Here is a 12,713-nt window from a genome sequence, read left to right as displayed (position 1 = left end):
GAAAGTAAGCTCTCAGAAGAATTCAGCCCCTAGCCTTTGAGCTGCTCTAGCTGCTATGGAATGGTATAGAGACAAATTAACCCCTCTGAGCCCTACCCAAAGTATAGATTCAAGAGCAGAATAAATGCTGATGCTGTTTTAAGACACTAAGCTTTACAATAATCTGTTATGCAGAGTAACACAGTAACTGGACAGGTCAATATGTAAAAATCAATTGTATTTCTAAATATTAATAAAAAGAATTGAAAGATGAAATTAAAACATAAATTATAGTAACACTGACATATTTAGGAATACATTTAATAAAATATATGCAAGACTGCTGAGGTAGGCAGAATTACAGGATGATTCCAATGTCTTTTGCCCTTATAAAATCTTAGTGTGGACAGAACACATGACTATGAGACATCATTCCTACAATTATGTTATGTTACATGGTAAAAGGGAGATTATCTGGTGGACTTAATCTATTCACAAGAGCCCTTTAGAAGCAGAGAATTTTCTCTAGTTAGTAGCAAAAGAGAAAGCAGAGATTGAAAAAAACTGAAAAGGATTCTGTGCTAGTTTGGACATGAAGGGAGTCATGTGCAAAGAACCTGAGCGTAACTTCTAAGAGCTGAGAAGTGACCCTCAGCCTACAGCCAGCAAGCAAAAAAAGGACTTAAGTCCTATAACCACAAGGAACAGGACTGTGTCAACAACCTGAATGATCCTCGAATCGGATTCTCCTCAAGAGGCTCCAGATGAGAACCCAGAGCAGGTGACACCTTGAATTATGGTCTTGTGAGATCCTAAGCAGAGAACCCAGCTGAGTCCACCTGGACTTTTGACCTACAGAACTGTGAGATAATAAATGGGGTTAGTTTAAAGTCTCTAAGTCTGTGTCAATTTGTTATATAGTGATACAAATTGAATATACTGCAAAGGAACAAGAGAGAAGTTTTGGGGGGTAGAAATATTCTAAATATTGATTGTGATTATGCGAATGATTACATGGGCATATATACTTGTCAAAACTCAACCAACTGGGGACTTCCCTGATGGTCCAGTGGTTAAGAATCCACCTTCTAAGGAGATGTTGGTTCAATCCCTGGTTGGGGAACTAAGGTCCCACATGCCGTGGGGCAACTAAGCCCATGGGCCACAACTACTGAGTATGCGTGCCACAACTAGAGAGCCCGTGTGCCACAACTACAGACAGCCCGCACACTACAACTAGAGAGAAGCTCGAGCGCCGCAACAAGGAGCCCGCGTGCCACAGCAGAGGATCCCCCATGCTGCAAAAAAGATCCCATATACCACAGCTAAGACCCGATGCAGCCATAAATAAATAAATAAATAAACAAATATTTTTAAAAACCTCAAGCAACTGTATACTTAAAATAGATGCATTTTATTGTATGTTAATTATACCTTAATAAAGTTGACTTTAAAATAGTTGGTTTAAGTATTCTCCTTATACCTCTTATCACCCTATATATTATCCCATAAGTAGTTTTATATACTCTCTGCTTCAATACTCATTTATTGTTTTAAAAAAATTTTTAATTGAAGTATAGTTGATTTACAATATTATATTCGTTTCAGGTGTAGAACACAGTGATTCAATATTTTTATAGATTATACTCCATTTAAAGATACTAAAAAATAATGGCTATATTACCCAGTGCTGTACAGTACAGTATATCCTTGTTGCTTATTTATTTTATACGTAGTAGTTTGTATCTCTTAATCCCATAACCCTCTCTTGTCTCTTTCCTCTTCCCTCTCCCCACTGGTAACCACTAGTTGGTTCTCTATATCTGGAGTCTGTTTCTGGTTTGTTTTGTTTTATTTTTTAACTGAAGAAAATTGATTTACAAGGTTGTGTTAGTTTCTGGTGTATAGTAAAGTGATTCAGATATATATAATATATATACATATATAAATATAATTTGGTTCCCTGTGCTATACAGTAGGACCATGTTGTTTATCTATTTTATATATAGTAGTTTGTATCTGCTAATCCCAAACTCCTAATTTATCCCTCCCACCCCTATTTCCCCTTTGGTAACCATAAATTTGTTTTCCATGTCTGTGAGTCTGTTTCTGTTTTTAAATACGTTCATTTGTATCATTTTTTAGATTCCACATATAAGAGATATCACATTATATTTGTTTTTCTCTGTCTGACTTACTTCACTTAGTATGATAATCTCTAGGTCCATCCATTTTGCTGCAAATGGTATTATTTCATTCTTTTTCATGGCTGAGTTGTATATATGTACCACATCTTCTTTATCCATTCATCTGTTGATGGACATGTAGGTTGCTTCCATGTCTTGGCTATTGTAAACAGTGCTGCTATGAACACTGGGGTGCGTGTATCTTTTCAAATTAGAGTTTTGTCCAGACATATGCCCAGAAGTGGGACTGCTGGATCATATGGTAGCTCTATTTTCAATTTTTTAAGGAACCTCCAAACTGGTTTCCATAGTGGCTGCACCAATTTACACTCCCACTAACAGTATAGGAGGGTTCCCTTTTCTCCACACCCTCTCTAGCATTTATTGTTTGTGGACTTTTTAATGATGGCCATTTTGACTGGTGTGAGATGATACCTCATTGTAGTTTTGATTTGCATTTCTCTAATAATTAGCGATGTTGAGCACCTTTTCATGTGCCCACTGGCCATCTGTATGTCTTCTTTGGAAAAATGTCTGTTTAGGTCTTTTGCCCATTTTTTGATTGGGTTGTTTGTTTTTTTGTTTTTGAGTTGTATGTATATTTTGGTGATTAAGCCTTTGTCAGTCGTGTCATTTGCAAATATTTTCTCCCAGTCCATAGGTTGTCTTTTCGTTTTGTTTATGGTTTCCTTTGCTGTGCAAAATCTTGTAAGTTTGATTAGATCCCATTTGCTTATTTTTGCTTTTATTTCTATTGCCTTGGGAGACTGACCTAAAAAAACATTGCTATGATTTATATCAGAGACTGTTTTGCCTAAGTTCTCTTCTAGGAATTTTATGGTGTCCTGTCTTATATTTAAGTCTTTCAGGCATCTTGAGTTTATTTTTGTGTATGGTGTGAGGGAGTGTTCTAACTTCACTGATTTACATGCAGCTGTGCAGCTTTCCCAACATAACTTGCCATAGAGACTATCTTTTCTCCATTGTATATTCTTGCCTCCTTTGTAGAAGATTAATTGACCATAGGTGTGTGGATTTCTGGGCTGTCTATTCTGTTCCATTGATCCATATATCTGTTTTTGTGCCAATACCACACTGTTTTGATTACTTGTGTTTTATACATTCGTTTTATTTTTTTTTAGATTCCACATATAAGTGATAACATACAGTATTTGTCTTTCTCTGATTTATTTCACTAAACACAATACCCTCTAGGTCTATCCGTGCTAAAAATGGCAGAATTTCATTCTTTTTTATGGCTGAGTAATATTCCATTGTTTACATACATCTTCTTTATCCATTTGTCTGTTGATGAACACTTAGGTTGATTCCATATCTTGGATACTGTAAATAATGCTGCTATGAACATTGGGGTGCATGCAGCTTTTCAAATTAGTGTTTTTGTTTTCTTCAGATATATACTCAGCAGTGGAATTGCTGGATCATATGGTAGTTCTGTTTTTAGTTTGTTGAGGAAGCTCCATACTGTTTTCCATAGTGACTACACCAATTTACATTCCCACTAACAGTGTACTAGAGAACCCTTTTCTCCACATCCTTGTTATTTGTAGACTTTCTGATGATAGCCATTTTGACAGATGTGAGGTGATATCTCATTGTGGATTTGATTTGTATTTCTCTGATAATCAGAGACTTGTGCATTTTTTCATGTGCCTGTTGGCCATCTGTATATCTTCTTTGGAAAAATGTCTATTCAGATTTTTCTGCCCATCTTTTAATCAGATTGTTTCTTTTTTTTTTTAACATTAAGTTGTATGAGCTGCTTATATATTTTGGATATTTACCCTTATTGGTCATACCATTTGCAAATATTTTATCCCATTTAGTAAGTTGTCTTTTTATTTTGTCCATGGTTTCCTTTGCTGTGCAAAGCTTTTAAGTTTAATTAGATCCTATTTGTTTATTTTTGCTTTTGTTTCTTTTACCTTAGGAGACAGATCCCCCAAAAATATCGTTAAGATTTACGTTAAAGTGTGTTCTGCCCATGTTCTCTTCTAGGAGTTTTATAGTTTCAGGTCTTACATTTAGGTTTTTAATCCATTTTGAGTTTATTTTTGTATATGGTGTGAGAAAATGTTCTAATTTCATTCTTTTACATGTAGCTGCCTAGTTTTCCCAACACCACTTATTGAAGAAATTATCTCTTCTCTGTTGTATATTCTTACCTCCTTTGTTGTAGATTAATTGACTGTAAGTGCGTGGGTTTAATTCTGGGCTCTGTGTTCTGTTCTACTTATCTATGTGTCTGTTTTTGTACCAGGATCATACTGTTTTGATTACCATAGCTTTGTAGAATAGTCTGAAGTGAGGAAGCATGATACCTCCAGCTTTGTTCTGTTTTCTCAAGATTGCCAGATAAAGGAGGACGGGAGGAAAAAAGCAAAAACTAAATAAGCTTTAGTCCACTGCTGTCCAATAGAACTTTCTGTGATGATGGTAATATTCTATATCTGCACTGTTCAATATGGTAGCCACTACCTACATCACTTTTGAGCACTTGAAATGTGGCTATTGTGACTGAAGAACAGAATTAAAAATTTTACTTATACTTAATTATTTTAAATAGTCACATGTACCTAAGGACTATTGTATTTGACAGTGCAGCTATTGTCAGCAGTTGTCACCTGAAACCTAGGAGGGGGTACTTATTCAAGGGAACAATGGGAAACAGAGTTGCCTCTAGTTTAGAAAGTTTCAGCCACTGAAGGAAAGGCAAACATATGGATAATTATAAGGGCAAGGTTACATTCAGATTTGAGAATCATACAATATTAATAAAAACAGAGCCAAATAATTACTCTCTGAAAGAAAGAGTATGTAAAGTAAGAGAAGCAGAGAGCCAATCTTGAGATTTGGGGACTTCCATGTTAATTTGTTAAGTTAACAAACATTACTAGGTGGATCAGAAGCACAACAGCTAGAGAGATGGCAGGGAAACCAGAAGAGTTATGACTTAAAATCAAGAAGATGAGAGTTAAAAATCCTACATGAGAATGAAGAAGACTTTTGGAATAATTAGTGCTTTAGCCAGAAAAGCCTTAAAAATAAGAGACTTGGATACCAATAATGACTTTCTCTTCATTTAACCAAGACAAATGTCTGTAAAAGATATGCCATATTATCATATTTTCTATATTTATCACATATAAAGATGTTCACCTTTTATTACTTTGCCCAATTATCAACTAGTCCAGATATGTTTAGTTTCCACTAAACATTTGTCTAGAGATAGGGTCCTAGTGTTAAGCTTTTCAAAAAGTCTTTCATTAGACTGACATTTGTTCCCTTTTCTAGTATGATGCATTATACTTCATCCTTCCTCATCCAAACCACTAAGAAAATATTCCACAAGCTTCTAAAAGTAAAAATATCAGTTTATATATTGCACAAGAATACACTACAAAAAAGGAACATTTGAGGAACAAACTACCTTACCTCCCAACAGTCAGCTGAACTGCTTTCTATAGATTTGATGAAATCAGTTATCTGGTTTCCATGGCTTAGCAATAGTTTTTTTTTTTTTTTTGGTCATTGTTGTTTTAGTTTGGAGTTTGAAAAAACCCTGCCTGATAATATACAGACACAGAGTAATATATTTAGTATCCACGCTAATCAGTACTGGCATATGGAATACAAAATATTCCTTGGAGAACCTGTCTAAATACTTTATTTAGAAACTGACATGATCTTACTCTTTAGAATAATTAGAACAGGGGACAATCTGCAATTTTCAATTGTTAATTTTATTTTACATTTCTCTCAGAATTTATGACATTTACAGTATGCTACCGCTTATTATACTAAATTTTACCATCAAGAAGATTGGAATGGTATGTAGAAAAGAACACAGCATGAAATCTAGGAAAGAATACAGGGTATGAAGTTACAGCGACCTTGATTTAAGTCCTGGCTATTATATACATTAACTGAACCTCACTGAGCCTCTGCTATCTGACCTGTAAAACAGGGATAATGATATTTACCTTGAAAGATGTTATGAAAACTAAATGAAATAATGTATTCTGGGTACCTAGACAGAGAACCCAACAATGTTAGACACCCAAACAGTTGCTCCACTCTCACTCTCAAGTATTCAAGGTCTCTTCTACGCTCTCCCCCTCCTCAAAAACAAGATTTATTTAAAACAGAATAATAGAACTTCTGTTACTTAAAAGGACAATATATAACGTGTATAAAAAGTTTCAAAATTAACAAAAACACTCTTCATTATCTCATTTGCTCCTCACAGAAGCCAAAGGAGATAAGATAGTGCAGGATTATCCCACATTTAACAAGGAAAAAGGAAATAAGTTCAATAAGCTGGTATTACTTAAAGAGCTAATGGCACCAGCTCTGAAGGCAGAGAGACCTGTCAGAGTTGAATCCAGGCTTTGTCATAGTTTCCTCATTTGTAAAATGGGAATGATTCATCCTGCAAGGATTAAAATGAGATTGATTGTTCATTCACTCATTCATTCATTCATTCTTCAATATGTATTAATTTATAAACATTTAGCACATATTAGGAATCAAACACTGTACTAGGTAGCAAGGATGGAGTCTCAAGTGATACAGACACAATCATTGCCCTCGTGGAATGTATAGTTAAGTGGGAGATAAGGCATTTATCACATAATCACACAGATACAGGTAAAACTACAACCATGTTAAGTACTTCAAAGATGAGATAAACCATTTTATGAGGCCATCATATTGGGTGGGAGTGTAACTGGGTTAAGGAGATCATGGAAGTCTTCCTCAGCAAACAACACAAGAAAAGAGATCTGAAGAAATGATGAAGGGAGCAAAGAAGGAGTTTTGACCAACTCAAGAGAGATACAAGGATACTGACATTACAGTTTCCCCTACAAATGGTCCATGAGAACACCCTACAGTGAAGCTCAAAGTTGACAAGTCTCACCAACAGGCTAAAAGAGAGACTATGCACGGAAAAGAAAACTTTAAAATAAATTCTGTTATTGAGACCACCAGAATTAAAAAGAGAAGATAAAGCACAAAAACCTGTTATAAAAAGAGAACATTCAGGGAACAAAAGGATATTAAAACCATGTTTAAAAAATTAAAAACTTGGGCTTCCCTGGTGGCGCAGTGGTTGAGAATCTGCCTGCTAATGCAGGGGACACGGGTTCGAGCCCTGGTCTGGGAAGATCCCACATGCCGCGGAGCAACTAGGCCCGTGAGCCACAACTACTGAGCCTGCGCGTCTGGAGCCTGTGCTCCGCAACAAGAGAGGCCGCGATAGTGAGAGGTCCATGCATCACGATGAAGAGTGGCCCCCGCTTGCCACAACTAGAGAAAGCCCTCGCACAGAAACGAAGACCCAACACTGCCAAAAATAAATAAATTAATTAATTAATTAAATCCATAAAAAAAAATTAAAAACTTAATAAAAGAGTTGAACTATAAAGCTGAAGAGGTCTCCCAGAGAGTAGAGCATAATGACAAAGAACAATAATAGAAAAAAGAAATTTGAAGGACTAGGCCAGGAGATCCAACATCTTAATAATTAGAATTCCAGAAAGAGAAAACAAAAGGGAAGAATTAATTTAAGAATCAAAGGACATATTGATAATATTTCATAAGCTTTTCAAAAGAAAAAACACTCAGATATGAAGAATGAAGAATCAGATGGTTTGGAGTTCTCAGTACTAACACAGGAAACAAGAAAACACGAAGAATTGTCTTCAACATTTGAGTAAAAATGGCTTTTAACCTTTAATTCTATACCCAAGTATGAGCACAGAAAAATGACATCTTTATAACACAGTATCTCAAAAAAATTACCTCCCATGCCCAGTCGCTCAAGAACGTACTGGAGGATGTATTACACCAACGAACAAAGTAAACCAAGAAAAAAGATGCGATACAGACAGCTGGAGATCCAACATAGGAGAGAGGCAAAGGAAGGTCCCAGAATAACTGCATTACACAGGACGCAGAGGGCAATTAATCCAGATTAGAGGAGTAACACAAGACATACTGAGGGCTGTCATCACTAAGATCCTATCAACTGTTAATCTAAGAATAGAACGTCCAAGAAATATAAGGAAAAAAATAATCAATTGTTTAATAAATCCCTGAGAAGGCAGGAGGGAATGAGATATGATCCAAAGCTGAAGTGAAACAGTCATCTTTAGATAGTTATTGAGACTCCTTGGAAGAGTCTTGAACACAGGGGAAGCCTGTAACGGGACAATAATGGAGTTCCCTTTTAATGGTTTCTATTGTCTCTGTAAATTAGGAAGAAAGACCACTTGCTAAGTGTGAAAGAAAAGGGGTAAGTCAGATTTGAGGAGAAGGGAAAAAGTTGAAAAAATTGTTGAAAATAGTAGAGAAAGTCAACCAGGGAAATACAGTAGGATATCTGAGCAGTGTTGAGGGTCCATTTGATACAGGTTCCACATTAATTTATAATCATGAATCTGTTCTGTTGAAAAGTTTTCTTCAATAGTGCTTGGCTACTTAGATGCAGATATAGAGAGAGTTGTTCATCCAGAGCTGGGATTTCATTTCATTTCATTTCATTTCATTTCATTTCATTTATAGGGTAGTGTGTTATTTAAATAATGAACCATATACTCTAACCAGGATAAAGAAGAAAATGAGTAAAGGATAATATGCCCAAAGTGATCAGGATAATGCCAGGATAATTCCAAGCAATCAAAAAAAAAAAAAAAGATAGCTGCTATTACTACTAACCCACTGTCCTCTGGCAGTAAGTGATTTCATTATTCTAATTTGTAATCATTTCTATGTATCTCTCTCTTTGACTAGACTGAGCTCTTTGAGGATAAGAAGAGTGTCTTGTTCATTTTTGCTTCTTCCCAAAGCCTAGCATAGAAGCTACTACACTCTAAGTGACTATTAAATGTGTATGATGAAATCAATGACTCAAATCTCCTGCTTCCAAGCTATTCATATAAATATTTTTTTAAAAAGATTCTACTTAAGGCATTATAACTTTAACAAAAATCCAGAAAATAGACCTTACCAAGACAGCTACTAAAGGGCCACTGTCAATTCAGTGATAGAAACTTACTAAGTAGCTAACAGCATGATTAATGGGAGTTTTCCAATACTGCAGACTATAGAATAAGCATGCGGAAGAAAATGAATTAACACATACAACATGAAAGTTGAGAATCCATCTTCCTATTTTTAAGGGACAGGAGGGACTCCTGCCTCTATTTTTTTTTTTTTTTTTAAATCATTTCAGTACCCTCTAACGTTTCATGAAACGAGTAGTCTGAAGCATAACCTACCCAATGATGATCAAATACCTAGGTGCATAAGGACTTCAAAGTAAGTTCAGAGATACATAATCTGATTGCTGGCTAGGCCCATTAACCTCCTCTTTGATTCTGGCAGGGGGTAGATCCCCCAAATAATACTGTACCTTTCCTGGTTTATAAAAGGCCATAGGGTTTTAGGAAAGAGATCATTTTTGGCTGTGGATTCAAGTTAAAAAACATAAAGATTTTATTTTTGCTGATGCTTAAACTAATACAGTATTCATTTAAAAATATGCGAAGGGGAAAGTATATAGTTAACAGCTTTGTTGTAATAGCAGATGGTATATGGGGAATTACAAACTTAAATGTGAGCTGTATTAAAAATCTTTTTTAATAAAGGAGTTGTTTGAAACTGAGTATATATATTTCCCTAGAGAAACCAGGTTATACTGGGAGGCCAAGTCTCCAGTTGGTCCTTGTAAGTCTGAAGCACTGTGTAACACCTAATAAAATACTAAAATGTCTAAACCTCTAGGTCCAACATTTTATGGGAAAATGTATGCAGGGTTCTCATCTGGGATGTCAAAACAATCCCTTGTCTCTCTTACCACCTGTATCCTAACCAGCAGAAGTCAGAACAGGATAGAAGCCAGGAGAAGGGGATTTCAGACAATAAACAAAAAGGAAATAAAAAATTTTGCAATAGGATACTTCTTAGTTCAGTTTTACTCTCTCCATCCCTCCGTTTTTCCTTAAAGTTTCCAGTAAATGTCCTGTCTCTACTTTCAAGGAAAGAACTCGTAGTTTCTGGACAGAGTTTATCTCTTTTCCAGAGGCACTGTGGAAAAAAAAGAGCGCCCATTCCTGCTGCACCCCCTTCTCAACACCTCTGATTTGCAAAGCAAGCAATTCAATGAAAGCAATGTGGTTGGACAGTCATTAAGAACAATAAAATTGAGAGGGATGGGTTGAAAATAAAGATAGAATAATCAAAAGTTTGGGTCCTTGAGACAACAGGAGAGAATGAGATACAATTCAAAGCAGAACTTGTCTATCAGCAGTGAGGACAAACCTGGCAGCATGTTAAAAATGTTTTCTGCTCCTCCACCCTTTGTCCTTTACTTGAGTTAAAGTTAAAGATACATATAGGTGTATAAACAGAGAAAGATCAAGATCGAATTTGTAACCCTACATTTCAGGGTAGAGACATTTTCATATAATTACGAGTTACATTTTCTCTTGTTTTACCCACAGGCACCTCATAAAATATTAATGCACAAGTTTACCTATCAATTAAGCATAAAATGATAAAATTTTAAAAAGCTAAGCTTTTAAAAAATAATCATATATTAATAACCACTATACAGTAAATATCTGCTGCTGCTAGGGAATAATACAATCTTTGACTATGATTTGGCTTTAAACATTTTCTTATACTAAAATTAATTCAGATTACATGAAACAGAGGTCACCTAAACAATACCAAGTATATTCCAACAAAATGCGAGGTAGCCTGGCTGCTATTGTATAGACTCAATCCCATACACCCAACAGTCAACTCATGAGTTGTTTTGTCTTTAATGATACAATATTACCACAGATATTAAGGCTGTATTACCTTCATAATGTTAACTAAATCTGTTTGATAGTAGCGATCCTGGTGTGCATTTGCTGCCGCTAATGTAAGAAGATAATCATTCCTTGCATGGGTAGCTTTGGAATTACACTCAGATCGCCGGGCTTTTAACTAAAACATAGTAAGAGAAAAGAAAAAGTCAGTGCAAACTGATACTGTACTGAAAAACATATGAGGATACCACACTTAGTTGGCTCCCCAACAAGAGTAAAGATGACCATGTGGAGAAACATTTATATGCATATAAAAATTCTTCAACACTATTGAAGAATTAAATAAACAGTGACTAGAACTGTTTGACACAGTAAGAGTGCTTTCAAATATTTGTTATTTACACTTTAAGAATTTCCAAAGCTTTTGAGAGAACTTCATAATGTTTTGCTCATTTTATTCTGATGGGAAAATAAAGGTTCTCAAATTAAGTAAGTCCCTTATCTTCAAAGACTTGGGTAAATCTGCTGGAGTTAGAAAATAGTTTGAAAAAAAATCAACACCCCCTAACGTGCCAAAAGAAATGCATGCTAGTTGGGAGCCAGGCAGACAAAGGTAGGTCACTAAGCTTATTTATCAGGTATTCTGCAGCTTGAGGATCCCACAGGAAAAATTCACTTGCATCTGGCCCAGAAAATCTGCTCAGAGGTATAAATCTGAGTGAAATGGATTTTATTGAGCTTTCTAAAGCCCATGGACTTGTTAAAGTCTCTTGGACTAAGTGTTGAAGACAACAGGCTACCTAAGCAGGTTAGGTATAGAAACTTATCTCTAAAGCAATCTTGAGAAGCAGGGAGTATCCAAAGTGCTGACACTTAGTTGAAAAACCCTCATGAACTGGGAAAAAAAGTTCTTCCCTAATGACTTTAAAATGCTTCTCTAAATGAAAATCAGATGGAAATAATTGAACTGCACCCTCAAAAGGCCCAATTCTTTTTTTTTTTAAGCTAAGGTTTCTCAATTGTGAAATATAGTTTTCAAAAACTCACCTTTACACTTGCCTTCTGTAAACTGATTCTTGATTGAAAAAGACTAAGTTTAGATCTATAATAAAAATAGAAAAGTATGTTAATAAAATTATCAAATTACATCATAATAAAATGATTAAATATTATAATTACTAAATTTTTTAAAAAGTGACCTTTCCCCGTGACACTATTCTAAAAGAGAACTAAATATATGGAAAACCAAAAGCAATGATTATTTTCCTTTATTTTACTACAAAAGAATTTAATATTATGGTGAAACAGAAAATAGTGGGATTAATTAAATAAAAATATCCTGAATGACAAAAATACAATTTGACGAATCCAATATGTTGGTATCTCCTAATAAACAAGAGTCATCAAACTATAGGTTATTCCCAGTATCATACAATTGCACATGCTTTAGTTTCCACAAGGAAGCTTAAAAAAGCCCGTGGATAACCAACCTATGGAGACAAAGATTAGCAGGCTTTCAGGGCCATGTGCCAGGAATGTGCCATGAATGTGCCAATGCCAGGAATGCAATCTACTGTATGATACTGACCAGGCTCTACAAAGACCTTAATTCCATCACATCTCCCATTAAAAGTTCTTCTTGTTTGGGTGCCTGCCTATGTGCTCCCTCCACTCTTAACATATCTATAGTATTCAGAACATAGAG

General features: G+C 35.3%; 1 protein-coding gene across 3 annotated transcripts in view; it reads right to left on the bottom strand.

Annotated features, from left to right (window-relative positions):
• FCHSD2 (FCH and double SH3 domains 2) overlaps window positions 1-12,713 on the bottom strand; it is a 309,032-nt gene that overhangs the window by 134,411 nt on the left and 161,908 nt on the right. For 2 of the 3 annotated variants that reach the window (XM_059930853.1, XM_059930852.1), the window contains exons 7-8: window positions 12,056-12,110; window positions 11,058-11,186 (exon numbers count right to left, since the gene is read on the bottom strand). The exons of the other annotated variant lie outside the window; for it this stretch is intronic. In XM_059930853.1, coding sequence (XP_059786836.1) covers window positions 11,058-11,186; window positions 12,056-12,110 — 184 coding nt within the window. The remainder of the gene's footprint in view (window positions 1-11,057; window positions 11,187-12,055; window positions 12,111-12,713) is intronic. 3 annotated transcript variants of the gene reach the window in all.

The sequence above is a fragment of the Balaenoptera ricei genome, chromosome 8 (assembly GCF_028023285.1).
Source record: "Balaenoptera ricei isolate mBalRic1 chromosome 8, mBalRic1.hap2, whole genome shotgun sequence".
Taxonomy (NCBI): domain Eukaryota; kingdom Metazoa; phylum Chordata; class Mammalia; order Artiodactyla; family Balaenopteridae; genus Balaenoptera; species Balaenoptera ricei.
Note: the sequence above shows the minus strand (reverse complement) of the source record. Positions and strands in the feature narration are given on the sequence as shown.